The 22,918-nt window shown below is 45.2% G+C and overlaps 1 protein-coding gene across 3 annotated transcripts in view; it reads left to right on the top strand.

Moving 5' to 3' along the window:
• Positions 1-22,918, top strand: part of LOC119176304 (E3 ubiquitin-protein ligase RNF31) — an 89,709-nt gene that overhangs the window by 61,336 nt on the left and 5,455 nt on the right. For 2 of the 3 annotated variants that reach the window (XM_075877325.1, XM_075877323.1), the window contains 4 exons: positions 5,145-5,263; positions 10,286-10,396; positions 11,937-12,064; positions 15,552-15,720. In XM_075877325.1, coding sequence (XP_075733440.1) covers positions 5,145-5,263; positions 10,286-10,396; positions 11,937-12,064; positions 15,552-15,720 — 527 coding nt within the window. The remainder of the gene's footprint in view (positions 1-5,144; positions 5,264-10,285; positions 10,397-11,936; positions 12,065-15,551; positions 15,721-22,918) is intronic. The other variant, XM_075877324.1, reaches the window with a different exon arrangement.

A 22,918-nucleotide genomic window follows, 5' to 3' on the forward strand; every position in this document is an offset into this window, starting at 1 on the left:
TTTATCGACGCAACTACCTTTCTGATGGTCGCAAGTGTCTCCTTGTGATACCCTGCCATCTTCGAGCTGCTATCTGCGAAGCTTTTCACGGGGGCCCACAGTGCGCCCACGCAGGCCTCTTCAAGACATACGCTAGGCTTCGACTCAGATTTTATTGGCGTGGCATGTATAACTACGTGCGGGAATTCATTCGCTCGTGTGCTCAGTGCCAAAGACAAAAGTTACTTCCCGGGCAGGTCTACCCGTCACAACCTCTTCCTTGTCGTAGTCGACCTTTTGATCGCGTTGGCATTGACATTTACGGACCACTACCATCAACTCTAGCTGGTAATCGCTGGATTATTGCTGCGATAGACCATCTGACACGCTATGCCGAAAGAGCCGCACTGCCGACTGCCACAGCCCGTGACGTTGGAACGTTTCTGTTGCAACGTTTCATTTTGCGTTATGGTGCCCCTCGCGAGCTCTTAAGTGACCGAGGCCGTGCCTTCCTTTCTGACGCCTTGAAGGCATTACTCAACGAATGCCGAATCGTGCACCGCACAAGTACAGCGTACCACCCTCAAACGAATGGCATGACGGAGCGCTTCAACCGTACTCTCGGCAATATGCTGTCGATGTACGTCGCCTCTGATCATTCAAATTGGGACCAAGTTCTCCCGTTCGTCACCTGCGCGTGTAATACTGCCGTACAAGCTACTACTGGGTTTTCGCCATACTTTCCTCTGTACGGACGAGAACCTTCAAATACAGCAAACACTATTCTTCCATATAAACCTTATGAGTCCGAAAGTACAACTCTGTCCGAAGCTGCCCGACATGCTGAAGAATGCCGCCAGCTTGCCCGCTCTTTTTCTACCGAGGACCAGTGGCAGCAGCAATCCCGCCAGACTGGGGACCATTCGGCTCCAAACTTTCCACCTGGTTCATTGGTATGGCGTCGGGCACCTGCTACCGCACCTGGCCACTCCGCAAAACTTCTTTCCAAATACATCGGGCCATACCGCGTTGTAGAGAAAACGTACGTCACTCGTCAACTATATCGTGGAGCCCATCATTCCATCCACAGACCTACGCTACCGCAGCCGCGACACTGTCCACGTCTCTCGCCTCCAGCCACATTATGACCCATTAGTCGTTTCTTCTCCCTAATCCGCCAGGATGGCGCCTTTTTGTGCGGAGGGCAATTGTAGTGAAGAAGAGGAGCTTCAGCGGCATTTCTCGGCGCCTCAGGGGCATCGCCATCAGCATAAGCTCGTGCTTGCTGCGCTTGGCCGGACGCTGCTGACTGCTTCGCTTTCTGCGTTCTCCTCTGCAAATAAACCCCGTTACAATACATACATACATACATACATACATACATACATACATACATACATACATACATACATACATACATACATACATACATAGATACATAGATACATAGATACATACATAGATACATAGATACATACATACATAGATACATACATACATAGATACATACATACATAGATACATACATAGATACATACATAGATACATACATACATACATAGATACATACATACATACATAGATACATACATACATACATAGATACATAGATACACACATAGATACATAGATACACACATACATACATAGATACATACATACATACATACATACATACATGCACGCATACATGCATACGTATACTTGCATGCATGCATGGAGTGACCTCAGAATCACAATTCATCGCCTGTAGAACAGATTGCTATAAACATATCTTTGATTTCTCAAGAATGAGCTAGGTATCAGGGATTTGTCCAAGCGCTGCCTCTCTCTTATCGTCCCAACGAGCGCGCTATAGAAGCGACACAGGCACGGCCAAGGGAAGTTATTTCAGCGTGCGGATTGAAACGCGATCTTTCTCTCCCTAGTTGGTACTCCATGATATAAGATGGTATAGCGCACTAAAACCACACTCATGAGAGATAGACGAGCACTGTGCACACACGGTCACTCCCCTTTGATTTTGTGTTGGCGAGTGTCGGGGTTGGTGGGGTGAGAGGGTAGCACTTCTCTCAATTTTTCTTCTGTCAACAGTACTTCTATCAACATGCCGTCAGTGCCAATACGGAATTATAGCGGGGAGTAGCCTCAAGCAATACAGGTAATACGAAAAACTAGGATTAATGAAATGGAAGAAAAATTTATAAAAAACAAAAGGCACCTAGAGAGAGGGGGATGAATGAAGGAGAGCAAGGATGCCCAGATACACAATGTTAGCTATGTGGCTTTTGCATAAGTGATGATCGGCAATGGTGGTCGTAGAGGAAGGCGGGTGATTCCCCACATTGGAAGTGCGTGGTACAAATGGTAGCAAGCAGGCGTCAGATTTGCCTGATGGAATTGCCACCCTTACTGATATGACCTGGTCTGTGTGATACATACGGAGGTGAATAGATAAGTTAGTTGCGTGGATGCGGCCGATGAAAACTTGTGAGAACGGGACAGACGATGCACTTTGCGATGGGATGACAAAGAAGTGAAGTCAGAATTTTATGCCACTTATACTCGCGGTTGTGTTATTGTTAGCAAGGTCACCAACCGAATATTGGTTTTCAGCAAAAAATTGGAGTAGAGGGTCTATTGTGCATGTAACTGTTTGGAAAAGGGACCGTAAAGGTATATTTCATTAAGAAATGAGCCCCAGAAGTTGCCGGCTATAAACCCCGTACACGGCCGGCTTTTGCCATTTTGCCATGGCGTGCGTGACGTCGTTTGCTCCGTGAAGTGTAGCCGTCGTCTTTAAGGTTTCAGCCGCAGCAATTGGTTGAATTTGCAATGTCAGGCTGAACAACACTGAAATGGCTTCATTCTACGCGCAGTTGACCGCGAAACAAAATCGTTGGCTGTAACAGAGATGCTCTCAAAGCAATCGACTTGTTAAGTCACGGATTGCTTTTTGCACCATTATTGCCGAACTCTCGGGTCGCACACATGTTTATAATGATAGTCATTGTTAATTAAGTGTGTGACTAAGTGCGCTGAAGTTTCCCAGATTGTTTGTAAACATCCAAGAATAAACCCAAATGACACAGATTGTGAGCAAAGATTGGGAGTCCTGGCCCCTTTGAAACCAGGGCAGTAATTCTGAGCCATTTTCAATGACTACCAAAGGTTTAGTTTACCTGGTTCCTAGATTCACATTTCCTACTCAAGTTTTCGTTGCTTAAGGTGTTGTGGCGCAGTACTTTTAATGAAGTTGTGTCGCGTAATACGTGCAAAGTTGCGGCGTAAATTATATAGCCTTTGGTTAACATCACTTGTAACATGCATGATGTGGTTATCTCAAGTGAGATCGGATGTGATGGGAAGACCGAGGTACATGCAAGTTGTTACCGGATCCAAGAGAATGTCATTAATACACGTAGCTCACTAGTAGTTGTAGACAACAAGCGTAAATTTAAAGTTTTTGTATTTGGTTCTATTTACCACAAGTTGTACTATATAAAAGTGGCGTTAAGGCCAGCTTTAAGAATACATGGTTACTTCCCCATTTCAAGTTATGTGGGTGTAAATTACACGGTCATTTGGAAATAGAAAACGTTTAGATGAAACACGAGAATGTAAGTCGTTAATATGAATGAGAAATAGATAGATGTCCAAGTTCAGAGACTTCATGTGTTCGTGAATGAACTGGACTCAGATTTGAGGTTAATTCATTAGATGAAATAAACTGAGTGGTTCAGGAGAAAAACTTCTAGACAGCAAATGATCTTAGGCTCAAGGCTTAATAGATGCAGTTGATAGATTCGCTAACCATATGGCACACTTTATCGCACGCTTTCGAAAAAAGGTCTGCGAAACATATGCTATTGAAGAGTGGTCAAGTATTAGGTTGACATCACTGCTGACTCGAAGGCCGCAGGATCGAATCCCGGCTGTGGCGGCCTCCGGCAAAAATGCTAGAGGGCCGTGTACTTATATTTAGGTGAACTTTGAAGAGCCCAAGATGGCCAACATTCCCTCCCTGAAGCCCTTCGAAATGATGAGGGTGCTACGGCGTCCTTGAGTGTTTCGTCGGGCTGAAAACCCCCACACTTATGCAGTAGGTCGAGTATATGTGTGATCAATTTGTGTTTTATACTACATGAACAAGTTGCGCCACAGCCTTGTTGAAATTGAGAAGACAAAACAAGCAAATTACCCACTAAAAGTTGGCTATCTAAGAAAAAAATTCGAATATTGTACGTGTGAAACTAAAATTTTCGAAAATTGTGCGTGGGGTGCTGGTTAATGAAATATGCCGATAGTTCAGCTGGGAATTATCCGCACCTGATTTGTAGAGTGAAGTAGCCTTCCCCGCCTACTAAACTGCAGGTGGTGAACCTTTGTCAAGTCATAGCTTACTGCGAAATGTAAACCACAAATTTTAATTGTTGTACTTGATCACTTCGACTTCCTTGTGCAGTTAACATTTAAGGTGCTTGCATATTGTCACGAACAAATCGTACAGCGAGTGCCACGAAATCATGGCGCGCTATAGTTAGCTCATGAAGTTCATTGGGAGTGTGCTATCTTAACATCTCAGGTTGTAGTAATCGCATACTGTTAATGAAAAAAAAACATTTCAGAGGACAATCTTGTTAACGATTAACTTGGCGAAATTTAATGTTCCGGATCGCGGAAATGCAGCTTTAAACGTTCTGAACTAAGCCTTGCATTAAATTTTAGTCTTGAAGAACAACAGCGCGTTTAAAACACGGACGAGAACACACACGTGAATGGGCGCTGACTGCCGTTAAGGAGAAGAAAAAAGTTATTAGTTGTCAGCGACTGCCCTTCTGTGTTTTTCTAGCTCGCGTTTTAAGCCCGGTGTTTTTTTTTTCAATCTTTTTAAAGCTGGGTTCAAATGAAAGATCTCGCTTTCAAGTGGTTTAGTCTGTGTGAAGTAAACACCACAATGCCTTGCCAACTTGCCCAACAGAACATTTTGATCATTGTCTGGCTTCTTGAATGGTGAATTCTCGTAGCTGTTTGGTCCATTATCTTTCTAGTTTTTTGGTATAAATGATGACCTCTCCGCAGATGCGCACTTGCGTAATTCTTTTATCTGTGCAATTTGATCCAATGGGAGCTGAGAAGAACTTTTTTTCTCGTAATAATTTCAGTGTGCCCTCATTGCAAGACGCAGTACTTCAAAGCCAAAGGTGGCTGTGCCCACTTCACGTGCAGGAACTGTAAGAGAGCGTTTTGCGAATGCTGCAAGACAGAATTCTGGACGGGACAGGTCAGAGTGTGTTTACTCTTTGTGGCTATTGGTGAATGCGATTCTTAATCACAATAGTTCATCTATTCTTGTTTTATTCAGTGTTCTATTTATTACCAAAATAAGAGAAACTAAATGCGTTACTCGTTACACGAACAAAATAGGAACGCGTTACCGTCCTTCGTTACCAACAAAAAAATGTAACGCGTTATTGTTACAGTTACCGAAAAAAGTAACGAACGTTATTTCTGCCATTATTCATAAATATTGAATATCTATCATTTTGTTTTTTGCTGCAGAAAGCCTCATTAAGATTGTGAGAAAGCTCACACTTATTTCTTACACACAACGTCTAAGCCAATTCACAAAATTACTCAAATTGTTGATTTAACAAGAACTGTTTCTACAAATGCACTGAACCTTAGCAATGTCATAGAGCTTATAGCTAGTTGCCTCTATAGTTGGATGCGATGGCTTCGGACTCTAGCGCATGGTGACATATTTCTATCAACGTCATACCACGCACAATATGAGATTCAATCATCGAAGCTTTGACATGAATTCCCATAAACTAGCCCAGTTCTCTGTTCTCTTAAGGATGAACGCTCTCCGCTAAGAATGCAACACAGGAATCTCAACAAATTTACGGCAATTTTTTCAGCGTGCTTATTCTGGCAAAATAAACTCGCGAAATTTGGAGCAGTAAAGAATTGTTTAATGGCTTAGTAGCTTGTGAATATATTTGTGAATGAGCATTTCTTGTTCATTTTAACCGGTTTACTTACCGCAAACATTCGAAGCGTTTATGTGAAGGTCTTTAAGATCAGCCTCGCTTGCTCTGAAGCCTTTTAATTAGAAACGTTAATTAGAAAGGGACAGACTAAGTTCACCATGCCAACAAATAACATGCTCATCATAAGGTCGGCAAGAATGTTGGGCATACCATCGGCAACTTTCATGGTACGAGACAGATTGGGGCGAAAAGCATTTCGGCAGCTTTCTACACCTCCGGAGCAGAAAAGGGTTTATAAGACCTTTTTCACGGAGAGAAGGATCTCTTTGTACTGTTGGGCGGAGCTACAAAAGCTGGCTTTTGTCTCTGTGCCGGTTCAGAATTGTGGTGCTGTTGAGCACAGGGTGGCAGCCGCAGCGAATCACAATGAATAGTCGGAAAGCCGTCGGTCTTGTTCCGAACATTATTGTCGTGCTTTCGGAGACGGTCATTGAGAGACTTACCTGCCTGTCTGGTGCATGTGGCAGGCTCCACACGACAAAGGGACGCTGTAGACTACCTCTCTGCACACATTCCAAAACCCGATTACGATGCCTTACCTGGCATCCATCTTCGCGTCTCGTGACTGGGCATCTCCCCTGTAAGAGCGAGGCTAACTTGTGAGGGGCCGAAAAAAAAACCACATGGACACCAACATGCCAGCCGATCTTTTTCAACTCGCTCGCTCGCTGGATTTCGTGCCGACCGGTTGTGCCCCTTCGATCTCCGACAACAGCGCAGCTCTGGCTGACTGGCTCGCTCGCCCTACGCCATTTCCTGACGCTGACAAAAGCTCTCGCTCATTGTTGCCCTGTCCTTGGACTTCTGCGACTGTGTCCATCTTTACTATCTTCTCCTTACTTCCATATGTGGCTGTCCTAGCTGCCCCTCTCTCTATCGCTGTACTTTTAATTCCTCCCTATCCTTTTTTTAATCCCTCCTTACCCACGTCCCCTGCGCAGAACTGTGGAGGTGCCCTTTATTGAGAGAGAGGCAGTAACGGAACTGCGCTTATTTCTTCCTTTTCCCCTGGCAAAAAGTCACTTATTTTTCTACCTGTGTGGCGAAAGCTGATGTTTGTAAGATATGACCGCGACTTTTTCGCGTCTGCCTATGGTTTCCTGTACGCCCTTATCTGCAGCACGTCGTACGTGCCCATGAGCTCTGTAGATGCTTTCGGCCACAGCAACCAGCAACGTCTCAGGATAGCCAGCCTTTGTAAAGCGTGAGACGGACGTGCAATTTTCCGTGCCAATCGGCATGCGTTGTCGCATAGTGCGGCGTGCCGCATGCAACGCTTTGTGACACACGAGGGCGAAGAAGCTATCAGCAGCTGGCTCCACCCCATGCGGCGCCTCGGCATGCGTGGTCGGACGACTTTGTATCCTCCTAATGAAGCTCAAAACAAACAACATTGCACAGCCACGCTTCGTTCCATAAAAATAATGAATAAGACGTCCTCGTGAATGACAAGCACGTCGCAACAGCAGAAACAGCTGATTATTCATGACTCCGACAGGTAGGTCTAGCATGGCGGGCGCCGGTAGTCTCCTGCGCCGTTCACACGCGAGCTCGTCATCGAGCGCTTGTTTTTTGACAACACTATTAAGCTTTGCACTCGTATGTAATGCGTTTGCATACACTATATTTTCTCGATGCCATCGATGTGAAGAGCAAAGGTGGAAGCTAAGCGAGCCAGCGCAGAAACGCTGGTAGCCGTGTTTACCTGCCAAATCTCCTTTCATCACGGCTCACAATCTCCGGTCTCGCTTACGGTTTTAAAGCGGGCGTTGTCGTGCACAAATAGCACACTTCAAACATCAGTTTATTCAATTCGGAATAATATCACGCCACCAGGGAAATGTACTCGATGCTTGTCACGCCGCCGCAGACGGCAATGTCAGCGAATCCACCCTCACACCGCTCCTTCGGCTCGCTTCAACTGGCCGGATCACGAGTGATGGGAGCGGCTACAGGAAGATGGCGCCACTAGCGGCGTGGCGTCAATCGTCTGCTCGCGTTCTGATTGGCTGCTGCAATGCGGTTGTGTGATGCGGCGACAAAAATCTGGCTGGTTTGATGCTCGCCGCACTGGCTATGCGGCGGTGCGATGCGATGATGCGTCACAAAACGTCACGAAACGTCACCACTCCGGCAATCGCATCGTCGCACTGCACGCCGCATCGCACGGAAAATCGCACGTCTGTCTCGCGCTTAAGACAAGCCACAGTGTGGCGGGGAATGTGTGTGTTGAGAATCGGTGCCTGCTAAAGATACCCCATTTCCCTCCTAAATTCTTCAAACTAAATTGCGCTCACACTTTCTTTGTGAATGCCTGGTAGGCGACAGTGGTCTGACGCTGCAACAGAGGAATTTGTCGGGGCGAGTTCTGGGAATATGGCACCATCGGAATAAAATAGTTACTAGTAACGTGGCACCTCACGTTACCGAAAAATGTTAACGGAAGTACGTTACGCGTTACAGTTCCTAAATTGTAACGGGTACGTTACTAAGTTACCGAAAAAAGTAACACGTTACCAGCAACGACGATACTTGTAACGAGTTACCGCAAACACTGGTTCTATTGAAGTGAGAGTGCACAGAGTGAATTTTGCACGTGCCTGTCATTTTGTATTCTAAAATCTGTAAAATCTTGCTTCAACAAAAAAAAAGTATGAGATGCACTCGTGAGCAGAATTGCATCAAATAAGCGAAGACAGTTAAAATAAGAAAAGATAGTTCATGATTCACCTATCAGAATTATTTAACGATTGCCTTAAGCCAGTTGACTGAAACATTGCATGATGCTGCAAATTGGCGGTCTTGCTACAGAATCTATCAAACAGCTCTACTTGCTAGCAACTGAACTCATATGAGTGCGATGAAAGAAAAAAAAACAATATTTTTGTAATTTTATGAAGCTAGGCCTCTGTGCACTGTACTGCAGGTGCATTCTCCTGTGAGACTTAATTCCTGTGGTTCGAGGTTCTGTGCTAAGATCTACCATTGTTCTTTATCAGCTAAGCTGTCGGTCAAACCATAAGATGGCAGTGGTGTTGCAAAAAACTGTCATGAACGGGGTGTATGCCGCAGATTTTGGGCAAAGTCCCACTACTCGCCACTCAGGCGTGGCCTGTAATAACCCTGTGAGAGATGGAGTGCGGTTAGAGAAGAAAACGGAGCGAAAGATTATATATATATATATATATATATATATATATATATATATATATTGAGGAAACAATCTGCACGAGGTGTCATTTGAAGACGAGCGTCCTTAAAGATGATTAAGGGGCTATCCTTCCGGATATGCTGCAAGGGGTGGGAAAGAAAGTGAGAGTGAGGAGAGATGAGGTGCGAGAAGGAGCGAAAAAGGAGGGGAGAGAGTAAAGCGTAGCATGGAATAAGAAGCACAGAAACAGACGGATAGGCCAACGAAAGAGATAAAAGGAAATAGAGGAAGCAGACATCGCGACCTGAACCTGAGACGAGTGGTGACGGGCCCGTGCTTCGGTTAGCCAAGCCTTGCGCGACTTAGTGCCAACTTCCCGCATTTTGTGGAGCAGAGCTCTTTAAAAGGGAACACCGCCAATTTTTGGATATTCACCGATTTCAAAAAAGCTTTCAAGATAAGTTGTCTTTGGTGCCCTGATGATATGTGCCAAGTCGCATAATCGTAAGTCGTTTAGTTTTTTGGGAAACGAATTTTAAAAATTGATAGCCAATTCAGAAATCATGCCTTTACATGCGGGCCACCCTGTGTTCGTGACGTATCCGTATACTCGTCTAACCTACAGAGGAAGGAGTTGTTTCCTTCTTTCTTCGTGCGTTCCTTCATGGTCCACCCCCGTCTTAACGCACGCTGTTGCACTGCATCGTGCTTTCTACCGGGGCTGCTAAAATTAGGCGCCTTCTTCCTCTTCTAACCACCACCACACTGTTTCTCGAGGCATCGACGACGAGACGTCACTTGTACACTTGTTCGGTTTGGTAGTGACATTGCGGGCTGTAAAAAAAAAAAAACGATGGTTGGAAAGCGGTGCTGCGCTGAAGGCTGCACGACATCTCATCTCTGTGGTATATATGACGTAGTCGTTAACCTGGAAGTAAACTTGCATTACTTGTCCTAAGAGAGTTTACAAAGAGCTCTAGAAATGCTACTCTTTGAACTTTCGCGGGCACTGTGCTTTGTGTTTAACACAGGCTTGCCAGTTTTTTTCATGAATTAAAAAAACGGTCTGTTATCGCTGACGGCATTTGTTTCTCGACAGGCGTGTGGCAACGAAGACTGTAAGGGTAGGGGCTTGCACGGCCACCATCCAAGGAATTGTTTCTACTACACCAGAGATTACCCGTGTGAAGATCTCCAAAAACTTCTCGAGGTATCTTTTTAAACAACTGTAAATATATTTGAATTGACATGCATTTACGTGATTATCGAGAATAAAGTGAATTCATTGGATCTTGGAATACAAAATTAATGAGGCATTATTTGTTACTTTGCAGTCACAGTACTAGCTTCAAATAATAAGGCTGAATGTGTATAACAGTCAGCAATGTCGTTAACCATGCCCAATTCTATTCCTGTTGAGATTGTCTTGAAGCCACTAGCCTGCGGTTGTTGGTGCAGGTCGGACGCCTGATCGTATCACGTTTTTTACCTTATAGGGACGCTAAAGTGAAACAATGAATAATAGGCTGTGAAAAGCCGCATTGTCGTTAATATCGCTTCCATAAGTTAATTACTGGAAGAATAGGTGCCAGTTTCATTCTAAAAAAATTCGCGCTGAAAACCAAGCACTCCACAGTGGGAAAGCATTGAGAATTTAAAGTTCTTCCAGTTGAGAATCAATGTACATCCTGGCAAACCCAACTCGAATGAGCTAGCTCATGACAAAACGGGAGGTCTCGCATTCCGTGATGGTGCTGATATGCTAGACAATGTGGGTTATGAGAATCACTCCAACCCATTCCTCCCTTTTCACGACATAGTGAAACACTATCAGCTTGGGCACATAAAATTCTTACACCCAAAGCTGACTAGACCTCAATATTCCGCTCTGAGAATGTTACAAACGGGATCGTTGCCATCGAGAGGACAGTTAAGTCGTTTTGCTCCGAACACCGACCCACACTGCCCTGAGTGTAATGAAAAGTATTGCTTGTTAACGTACATGCTCTGGTAATGTTCAGGATTACAACATGCTTTTTCCAATAAACAAAATGACTAGGAGAAAGCGCTCAAAAGCGGCGGTCTCCAGGAACAACTAAGGGCTGTCTAAAGGACCCTAGAACGGACGGAGTATCATGATCTTCCGGCCCCAACGTGGGCGCGACCCGCAACTACGACTCTGCATTTCATTAGAACCCGAATAAAGTTTGTTGACTGACTGACTGTGTACATTGTCTGGGTAAAATTTTCTCAGACTTGCCATGTCAAGCTTTTCGCCTCCTGAGAATGTATAGTGTTCGGCATTTTATTGACAAATAGTTCAGCAGGCCCAGCATATGAAGTCGATGTCTTTCACGACATGGTAAGTTGCAGCAACTGCTGGGCGGCGTCGCCACTTCTTTTATTTTCGTGCGCCTTCTGGCTTAATTCTAATACGCGTCAAGATCGGTGCCTTTCGTGTTGTGAAAGGAGGCTTACTTAGAAATGAGCGATATATATATATATATATATATATATATATATATATATATATATATATATGTATATATATATATGTATATATATTGCGGCCCTAACTGAGAACACCTGACGCTGTTCATTGGCACTGGCATCATTAACTTTCACAAAAGCTGCGTAACCTTATCACGCTCAAACTGCCTGCCGTGTTCAATGCCAAGTACATATTGGTGTATAAAAAAGCGCCTTCGTTGTATTTTTTTTCTAGACAACTTGGTTCTGGTTATTTTCAGGACGCGGGTGTTCCGGTCGACGAAATGGCCCCGCAAGTTGTCACGGACGCATGTACTGTCAGCATCACCAGCGACGACTATAGCGACTCTGCGTGTGGCCTCCCAGTACTGAAAGGCGGGAAGTGCGAGTATGTATTGCTATGCTAGTTAATTGTTTCACCACTCAACAGTATACTCTTCAGTAGTCATGTTGACGAATTGTTTGTTTTCGCGTAGGTTCCGCTAAAAAAATGTTTGTTATCACGAGAGCCGCTTTCGGAATGCAAACCAACCCGCATACATCGGCCTTGAAAAAATATTGGTTTGATATATCACATGATTCGATATAAAAGATTGTTTTCAGTAATTACCATGTTTCTGGTATGCAAGTTGATTTTACAGCACTGCTGTATGACAGTGCAAAGAAGGCGGCTTCTGAAAAATGCATTACGATGTTTTTTACTTTTTTTGGGGGGGGGGATTGTAGATGGGGTTGCGGGTTTTAGGCAAGAAAATGCGGTACTGATATAACAAGCGTAATCTTCAAAATATTACTTTCATACTTTCTAAATTCATCCACCGAAGGTACATATCCTTTGGTTCGTCTATCCTTTGGACTCGGGTCGCTTTTGGCTTTTTAGTGGCGAAGCTCCTTATGGCGTGGCTTGTGCGTCCCTCGTTGTAGTGCGTAACCACTGGTGGCACATACCCGAAAAGTGGTTCTTAGAATGTCCGCTGGGTGGCGGTACTTGTATATGTTGAATGCTTGATGAAAAAGATGTGATATGGTGGTACTTGAAGTGTTTGCTAGATAGACGGACGGACGGATGGACATACAGATGGACGGATGGACATACAGATGGACGGACAGACAGACAAACATAGGGGGCGGACGCACGGACAAACAGACGGATGGACAGACAGGGGGACGGCCACACGAATAGACGTGCGGACGAACTTATGTATGGACGGATGCACCGATGATCACATGGATGGACGGACGCACAGACGGACGCACAGACGGACGCACGGACGCACGCAAGCAAGAATGAATGGACGGACGGAAGCACGGAAGGACTGACGAACGCTTCGCCCCACCAATCATCATTGATTCCGTGGATATGCTGCGATTCCTTTTTTTTTTTGCGAAACAAACGGATACAGTGCACGGGGCCTGTGGGCATCGTGAAAGAAATGATGTCATGACAAGCGCTTCGCGCGACGCACTCCTCATACCATCGCACGCGTTCCCAAATGCGTGAGGGAAAGTCCCCTTTCTTGAGTAAAAGTGATCAGTTTTTGAAGGAAAGCAAACTTTTCGGGGCGTCTCGCTCTGTTAGATGTTCTTTTTTATGAAACATTCCAGATATTTTCAGTGCAGAGCGCTTTAGGGGGCCGGGCTGTCGTATTCTCCTGTCGTCGCTTGGCGTAGCGCTTCATGGGTAGCATATTGGGCGCGCTCGCGCCAAGGTTCATCGAGCGCCTTGATCATCACTTATGGGCAAAACTACTAAATAAAGAAAATGAAAAGACAAAGGAAACAGCGAGAAAGGTAGCAAATAAAGAGGAAGAAATAGAAATAAAGAGAACAAGAGACAGAAAATACGGAAGAGGAAAACAAGAGGAAATAAAGGAAAAACCGAGGAGAAGCAAAAAAGACTGGTCAGCTCTGCACCTCCTGCATGCTTGACTCGAAAGCTACCGTAATTGTTTGTTCAATGTAGCCGTATATTTTCCTTTGTGTGGAAGTTGAAGCACGATCGTCTTCATCTTCAGAAGTAGTTCAGTATAAAAAATAATTCGATTCATCTGAGTTTGGTAGCGGGGTAATTTTACTGTACTACGCAACTCGGGTACGTGATCACAAAATTGTGGCGCGTGTGCGAGACTATGCCAAGCCTGTTCGTGCCTGGCTACTTGTTCAGGATATTTATGCCGTAGTACATTCGTGTACAATATATCGAAGCAAGTTTCTTGACTCGGAACATTAAATAGATCACGATCGACTCTTTCGTGCTAGTCTGCCTACAAATTATTTCACTAGGATTTTTTTATAACTTCTGCAATTTTTTATAATGATTAGTGCGATAGCACTGACACCAAAGAAGCAGGCGTTGAACTTCTTATACTCTTCATAAGAGAAAGCTATGTGACACGCTTGAAGTCGCAATGTTGCTAAACAGGTGAGCATTGCTACGAAACAGACAGGAGAGGAACTGGCACATGTATTCTTTTCGCTGATTGTCCGTAGATATTGAACAAACGCTTCAAGCTGTCATTGAGTGATACGATAATGTAAAGTATTCGGACAAAATAATTTTATTGAAACGAATGATTTCGTGGTTTTGAAGAAAAAATAATCTAAATCGTAATCAGTATGGAGCTTCATGCGCCTATTGTTAGAACTTTCTTTCAGAAAATGGACTACTTGCATCAAATGGAAACAATGAAACATAAGCATGCGCAAGCAGGACATTGCCCGTATGTGCGGAGCTCAACCAATGTACCATTTTTTTTTGCGTTGCATCATTGTTGATTGATATGTGGGGTTTAACGCCCCAAAACCACCATAAGATTGAGAGACGCCGTAGTGGAGGGTTTGGGAAATTTCGACCACCCGAGGTTCTTAACGTGCACGCAAATCAGTACACGGGCCCTCAGCATTTTCGCCATCTTGAACTTAACAGCGCAACACTTGAAACACAGAACAGGGAAGGGGCAAAAAAAAAAAAGAAAAGACGGCGCTTTTTTTTTGTTCCTTCTCTGTCCTGTTTCAAGTGTTGCGCTGTTAAGTTCATGATGGATTCCAACCAACTGCATTTTCTTAAGTGCATTTTCACCGCCATCGAAAATACAGCCACCGCAGCTGGGATTTGATCCCACGACCTGCGAGTCAGCAGAAGAGTACCTTAACCACTAGACCACCGCGGTGGCCCCGCCACGGTGGTCTAGTGGCTAAGGTACTCGGCTACTGACCTGCAGGTCGCGGGTTCAAATCCCGGCTGCGGCGACTGCATTTCCGATGGAGGCGGAAATGTCGTAGGCCCGTGTGCTCAGATTTGGGTGCACGTTAAAGAACCCCAGGTGGTCAAAATTTCCGGAGCCCTCCACTACGGCGTCTCTCATAATCATATGGTGGTTTTGGGAGGTTAAACCCCACATATCAATCAGACCACCGCGGTGGGGCAGTGCTGTACCAGTAAGCATGCATCCTTGTGCAGTGCTCGACGATTGCAACGAGATTTTCAAACAGCGTGGCTGCTGGCAGTTAGGGGGAGGGCATCTGTGACGCATGGTGACTGCGTACGGTAAACACGGGTTCAGTTTGTGGTTCTCAGTTTATGGTACCCAGCTCCAGGTGCTTCGCACGGCACGTGAGTGTAGTACTTTGGAGCCACGCCAATCAGTACTTTGCCGGCGCTACGAAAGACCACAGACTTGAGACAGAGTGAATGTTTACCAGATGCGAAGGGGATCGGGTATATTACATATACAAATACCTCATGCTGTAATCCTACATAATGTGCGCTCTGCCTGATCTTTCACATGAAACTCGGCGACGTGTAGTAATGCCTCTTTTTGAAATTAAATGTGCCTCGTCAGTTCATTCTGTGCTTGCCTTGTTTCTCTGAACAGGAAGCATTACAAGGAGATTCTGTGTGACTTGATTTACCGCCATCGTGTGGATGTTCTGAACCTTTTCAACCAAGACAAGCTAGAAAATGAACTTAAGAAACACAAGAAAGACATGCCACAGCTTTCCTCGGATCTTAGCCCTGACGAAAAATTAATCCGCCTCTGCGAGGTAAGTCACCTGACCAACGGCGATGCCTCAAGGAAAGGCTCGAATTTACTACTCTGATTATTTCTGTGAAACATGGCTAAAACGACTGCTGTGCTGCGGTCTCGCCTTGCTTTACTTTTATTATAAATGAATGAATGACTAAGAATGGTTTTGGTTGTTATTACTGTAAACTGGGGAAAATGAAGGTTACCGACAACGTGGACTTAGATTATTTTATGTGAAAATGCACACAAAATAAACACCTCGTGCGCATTTATTGTAATTTCAAGCTTAAAGTGGTCTTGAGACATCGAAAGGCATGTTAGCGACCACATACCCAGTTATCTCAACATCAAAGACTTCGGCAGTGGTCAACGGCCGAAAAATATCCAGAGGATCGATTTTTCCGCATTCACAACCAAAATTGAAGACGCATTTACAAATAGCTTATCCTCTAGCATTGTGCAATCGATTAAAAAAAACAGCGCAGAGTGTGATCCGCCCGCTTACATGCTCTTCAAGGCCTTCAGAAACACATGTGGAGTGAGTGACTTCGCGTGATCCGTCGACGAGCAGAGCGCAGATATCTGCGCACAAAGCCCATTGAAGATCTAGGGATAGCCAGGCACATGCAAAAGAAGATCCAGCGTCATATGAACGAACTGGAGTTCCAATGTTGGGTGAAATTTGGCGATTATTTTTACCCTCGCTAATCATTATATCAAATATGGCAAACTGTGCAAGACCTACACACTTGTTTCAAACAATGTTTTCCGTTTAAAGTCTTGGCACTTTTCCAACATACAAAAAACATTGAGGTAGCGCAAGACTTTTGTAGAAACACTGCAGGTCTATCAACTTGAACAGTCTCCACTGTGCTAACACACCACACTCTCTTGACCCGTGCATGGATCTACCTTTTTCTATGGATGAGCTGGATGTGGCTCTTGCTTCTTGTAATCGATCGTCGTCGCCCGGGTCAGATGGAATATACCTCCTATTCTGTAGCCTCGGTGATCACGCACGTAGTACTTTGCTTGACGGGTTCAATGAGCCTTGATGAGCTTGAGCTGCTCCCAGAGAACTGGGTACAAACCTTTCGGTCCCCTTTTTCAAACCTGGAAAATCGCCTCAAGCTGACGTCATACCGCCCAATAGCGCTGGCCAGTTGCGTAGGCAAGCCGATGGAGTGAATGATTCTTGCCAGGCTCGAGTAGTTCATAGAAAGCTACGCAGTGTATCCAGATGCCAGGGACGAATTTCGTCGTTTTTGTACCTCTATTGACAACGTCATTGACTTGGTGACATACGTACAACACCAAAAAATGAATGGGTGGCTTTTTGTAGCGTTATTTTTGGATATCAAAGGAGCATAACATAACGTCTCTCACGAAGCCATACTTGACGCCTTTGAGTCGGTTGGTTTGGGAGGGCGAGTGTACCGCTGGATCTGCTGCTACCTCCATATGAGAGCATTGTTTGTGCAAACTGATGATGGGCCAACGTCTGAGCATTACATACGACGTGGTGTTCCTTAAGGTGGTGTATGGAGCCCCACACTATTCAGTCTTATTATGATCGGCCTCGTGGAAAGCATTCCAGTCTGTGCAGAGGTCATGCAGACGACATTTCTGTTTGGACGTCAGGTGTAACACTTCCGAAGGTACGTGCAAGACTTCGGAAAGCAGCGAACTTTATTTCGGTGTACCTTACAGAACAAAACTTCGAGATTTCTCCAGAGAAATCGGCGCTGGTTGCGTTCACGCGGAAAGCAACAACTTCATATCCTCTCACCATTAATGGACAAACTGTCTACTACACTTGAACACACAGGTTCTTGGGAGTCGCCATTGATCAGAGAGATATATAGAGAAAAAGGAAGGTCGGAAGAATAACCAGATGTTGGCATCTGCTTTGCTACCCAGCACTGGGGTTGGGAAAATAGGGGCAAGAAAGAGGGGGTAGAGAGAGAGGAAAAAAACGCACGTTCACGGACGAGAAAACGAAAACGCACAGGTAGGGCGTTCTGCCTACAACCGTTTAGAAAGGCCGGTCAATTGCACGAAGTGCAGTAGCGCTTTCAGGGCCTTCTTCTGTGAAGTTGTATCTTGTCGATATTGTAAAATTGTTAAACTCTAGGCAGTCATAAAGGATATGTTGGGTGGTTCGTCTTTGCCACAGTGGCCACAGGCTGTGGTGTCGGCCATGCCAATGTGGAAGCGTAGGCGTTGGTAAACGCAACACCCAACCACAGCCTGCATAAAAGGGTCTGGTATGCTCGGCAAAGCCTCGACGGGGCTTGAAAACTTAACGTAGGGTCAGGCGAGTGCAGTCGGGCATGCTTTATGTGCGGCTCATTCCATTTTGACGTTGTTTGCTGGCGAGCAAGCTAGCGGTACTTTCGTGCAGCATCTGTCCTAGAAAGAGGTAGTAGCTGACCAGGTCTATTACGGTATCAATTGATGATCGCCCACGGCGAAAACCCGTCACAGCGTCTGGGTAGATGTGATGCTCCAGGTACCATTGTATCCGTCCTAGTACCATCCTCTCTATCACTTTGCCCAAGTAACTAGCCAGTGGCCACTCTAAAGAAGCGCCTAACAGCCATCTCCCAACTTTTCTAATTCCTCTGAGGAAAGAAGTGGGGCACGTCAGTGCACACGATGTTGCAGCTATACAGGAAGTTTTTTCTGGGGTACTTGTGGTACAGCTTGCTAGTTATGACAAACGCCTGCGAAAGTATTGTGCGCACAATCGAAAACGCCCAGGGCCAGGCACTCAGATTTTGTCGTAAACTGCCACGCTGCACATCCACAGCGGAGACCATCAAAGTCGCAAAATATTCCGCCACGGTGCATAATACTCTGGAGGTGCTTTGAGCGCATATTAGGCACCTTGCTTGTGCCCTTGCCCACCACCTCGCTTCGCTTCCAGAAGAGCAACCCAGTGCCTCATTTCGTAAGAGAAGATTGAGTTACCATTAGTGCCTTATACCCAGATAACAATTCTACCGCTGTATTGAGGATGACGTCAAGCTTTAGCAGCAAGATAAGCTTGGCAAAGTATAGCTAAACATGGCAGCGGAGTTAGTTGAGGAGTACTACACTCGCCAAAACTTGCACAGTAGGGCAGTCCACGTTGAAAAGAGTGCAATAAAGCGGCAGTTTTGCCAAAAGTGTTTCTATCGCATTCAATGCGATAGAAACATATTTCAATGATTCACGACGCAAAACTAGGATGTTTAGGAGCAATATTAGTTGTAGTAAACATTGGCTTGCAAAGTAACCATGTTTCCCGTGGCGCATCCACAGTAGATGACCACAACGAGACTCGTGCGTAGTGACAGCGTTGATAAGTGCCTCCCGTAGGCAGCGCATGCTGGTACTAAGAGCTATACGTCGTGCATCGCCGCTGGTGGTAGTTTATGTGTATAGCACGTATATGTGGACGCCACGCCAGGTACACTTTTGGCACCGTTTTTAAATGCGAAGAAGTTTCTTAGTCGGGCTATGTCTGGTATCCAGTGGCGGCGTCCGCAGCGGCCGCCGCGCGCCGGTAGGTGTTCTTTCCGCTCTCACTCCCTCTCTCATGGCAACAGCTGCGGGCGCGCACGCTTATCCACACCCCTAGCAAGAGAAGCATGTGTTGCAAGAGTGTAGAAGAGGATAGTTGTAGTAATTCGCCACTTCTTTTCTCGCTTTTCACTCTCTCTTCTCCCTGCGCCCCACTCTTCCGTCCACTCGCACCTCACTCTTGACCGTTAGCTGGCTGGGCGCCCCTCAAGAACATCTCGAAATGTGTGGTCGAGACGTTACTGTGAAACGCCAACGCAGGGCCGAGAATGCTGGCGGCCCATTCTCACGTCCGCACGCTCCTCACTCTAGACCATTCGCTGGCTGATCACCTCTCAAGATGATGGCAGAAGTCGGCGAATGTCTGACGGCAACGAGGACCTCTCTCGGCGCAATAAATGCATTCACATTTCCTTACGATTCCTTTCGGGGAGGTGGGAGCATTTTTTTTCGTGTTGATAGCGCAGCCCGTAGCAGCTCTGATCTGCTGTGGGGGCAAGAGCCACGCGGTGATCTTTGCCGCGATAGCGCTGCAACTATAAGCCCCCCCCTTCTTCCCATATATATATATATATATATATATATATATATATATATATATATATATATATATATATATATATATATATATATATATATATATATATATATATATATGTGTGTGTGTGTGTGCGTGCGCGTGCGCGTGCGTGTGCGTGTGTGTGTGTGTGCGCGCGCGTGTGTGTGTGTGTGTGTGATGGTGGCGGCGATGGCAAAAACCCGCCTACGAGACGAGACTGTCCATATAGTTTCTATCGCAATAAAAAATAGGCAGATCGCACATACAGTAGGAGCCGATGATGCGCGAAGCACGAATGAAGGAGGTTGATATGTCACTTCAAATCACCACAACGTTACGAGGTGCATGAATGTAGTACACAGTAAGCACAAGTGAAAGTTACGTGCACTCGGTATCTGGATACAAGACAAGTATGCTGTTTAAAGTCGCGTAACCACGGCACCACTAACGTTTTCAATACCCGCGCTTGCAGTGGTAGGCATGTAAGTTATGCCGTGTATAAATTTATTTAGCGATTATCATGTTTGCGCCGGACGTTTGCGTTCGTCGTCCATTCACATCATGTGATACCAAATTTGATATATGAGGAGCTAGCGAAACGGCTGCGAGCGTGCTATGAGCGTAGCATGTAGTCATGTCTCACATTATATGCATTTCACAATTATCATGTTTGCACGAGTCATTTCACCATCCATTCACGCCACGTAATACCGAATTTGGTATATGGGAAGCTAGAAAAACGACCGCGAGCGCATCATGAGCGTGGTACGTAGGCATGTTCTTACATGACACGCATGTCATGATATTCATGTTTGGACCTGTGATATACATTCGTCATTCGTTCACGTCATATGATACCAAACGTGGTATACGTGAAGCTAGCTAAACGGCCGTGAGCGCATCATGAGCGTAGCATGTAGTCATGTTTCTGATGATACGCATGCCACGATCATAATATTTGTAGAAGTAATTCACCTTCGCAATCCATTCACCTCACGTAATGCCGAATTTGGTATACGTGAGGCTAGTGAAACGGCCGCGAGCGCATATAAGCGTAGCATGTAGTCATGTTTTACATGACACACATGTCATGATTATTGTGTTTAGACATGTCGTATACCTTCTTCATCCATTCACATCACGTAATATCAAATTCGATATAAGTGAAGCTAGCGAAATGGCCTTGAGTGCATCATGAGCGTATGACACGTGGTCATGCATGTCATAAGTTTCATGTAAGGGTCTGCTACTTATGTTTGCCATGCAGTCATCTCATATCATACCAGTTTTGCAATATGTCATATGAACGAAATCACCGCAGGAGCCGCAACACCATGGCATGTATATAATAACATTCATGACGTACATGTGTTGATTTTTCATGTTATGTATAGTCCCTTGTACTAGTCATACAGTCATGTTATGCCATAAAGATTTTGGTATAGATCTCATCATGGAAACGACCAGGTGAGCTAAATGTTGGTAGGCGGCTAGATGATGGACGGATGGATGAATGGATGGGTGGGTGGGTGCGCTCAAAGTCGCCGAAGTTTGGTAAGAAATGCTTCGCATTTTGAAGAGAGCTTTGCAAAGAAACCGGATGAACGGAAACCCACTCCGCACCGTAATTTCATAAAGGCCCGTCTCTCTCGAAGGACACGGAGAGGGAAGGGCAAGCGGAAGCGGAGAAATCGAGAAAGGTTTTAAGTAGCACAATGATGCCACACGGGCATTTGAGTCATGGAAGCCACTGGTCTGCTATAATTGCAAGAAGGCGAGGCCCGTCACGTTAAATTATAAATAAGTTTGCTTTCGCTACAATCTGTGAGTCTGAAAAGAACATGCGGTTTTTAGAGCCCCTACACCTAGGAAATCGGGGTCAATGGAAAAAACATGTCGATCACTTCGAGACTCATCGGCAACCATCGACGTTGTCGATCCTTCTTTTGTGTTCCCGGACGATTTTACAGGAGAATGAGCATGGATAAGGCAAGTCACCGAGGAGCAGAGTGCTTGCTTACCAATCGCTACGGTTGTCATTGAAGGCCCGTTTGGTAAGCTTCGCAGAGAAGCGGCTGTGTCTGCTGCAGTTCTGGATTTTTTTCTTTGTCTTTTTTCCAATAAATCTGAGCAGCTTCTCAAAGAGCAGGGTAATTTTTTTTCAACTTGGCGTATATGGCCCTCACGCATGCCAATTATCACAGAACATTTTTGGCGGCTGAAAATGATATTGTCGGGCCAATGCCTGAGTGAAGGCAAGGCTTTTGATACACCCCGATTGCCCTCTGTGTTAGCCACAAATTTCCGGAAGTGGTGCTACTTAGCGGTTCTCAATTATTCTCATGTTGTAGACGCTCTGCTCTTGATATTCGCGCATGTCGGATATCCTTCTGAAATTCAATGCAGCAATGGTAATGTCTTCACCAGCTGCCTTACCTCTACCTTATTGGAAAATTCTTGAATAAAAGTAGTGCACAGCTCGAGCCATCACCCGCAGTCCAATCGAGTAGAGCGTATTATGCATTCCGTTCTGAAACGATTACTGAGAGCTCTTTAACACGAGCAGAAATGCGACTGAGAAGCGTGTATTCCTCCCGCTTTGTTCGCTTTGAGATCTGTTCCACATAAGAACACTGGCTTTAGCCTTGCAGAGCTTGTTTATGGCCGGAGTTTGACACCATTTCGAATGCAACGTGGATACTGGGAGGGATTTTATGAGGACCCTAATGTAGTTGCGTATGTTCACAACCTCCTTAAGAGACTTAGAAAAAAAAAACAAGAGATCTTGTGCAGAGCCACATGATAGCCGCACAAGTTTTGTTGGAGTACTAAGACAAATCAGCGAATAAACGCGCCTTTGATTTGAGAAGTCGGGTATTGCTGCGGCCGTCGAAGAACAAGTTTAGGTTCAATGGGAAGGGCTTACTAAAGTAATATTGAACCTATTCAATACGATCTATGAAGTGAAATTAGGAAGGTGGTTAAGCAAAATTGACCACACCAACTTGATGAAAACATACGTTTAACGTCAAGTGGTCGTAAATGTGCTCTTGAATGCCTTAGATGAAGACACTTTGACCTCTATTGA

Source organism: Rhipicephalus microplus, chromosome X (assembly GCF_043290135.1).
Source record: "Rhipicephalus microplus isolate Deutch F79 chromosome X, USDA_Rmic, whole genome shotgun sequence".
Taxonomy (NCBI): domain Eukaryota; kingdom Metazoa; phylum Arthropoda; class Arachnida; order Ixodida; family Ixodidae; genus Rhipicephalus; species Rhipicephalus microplus.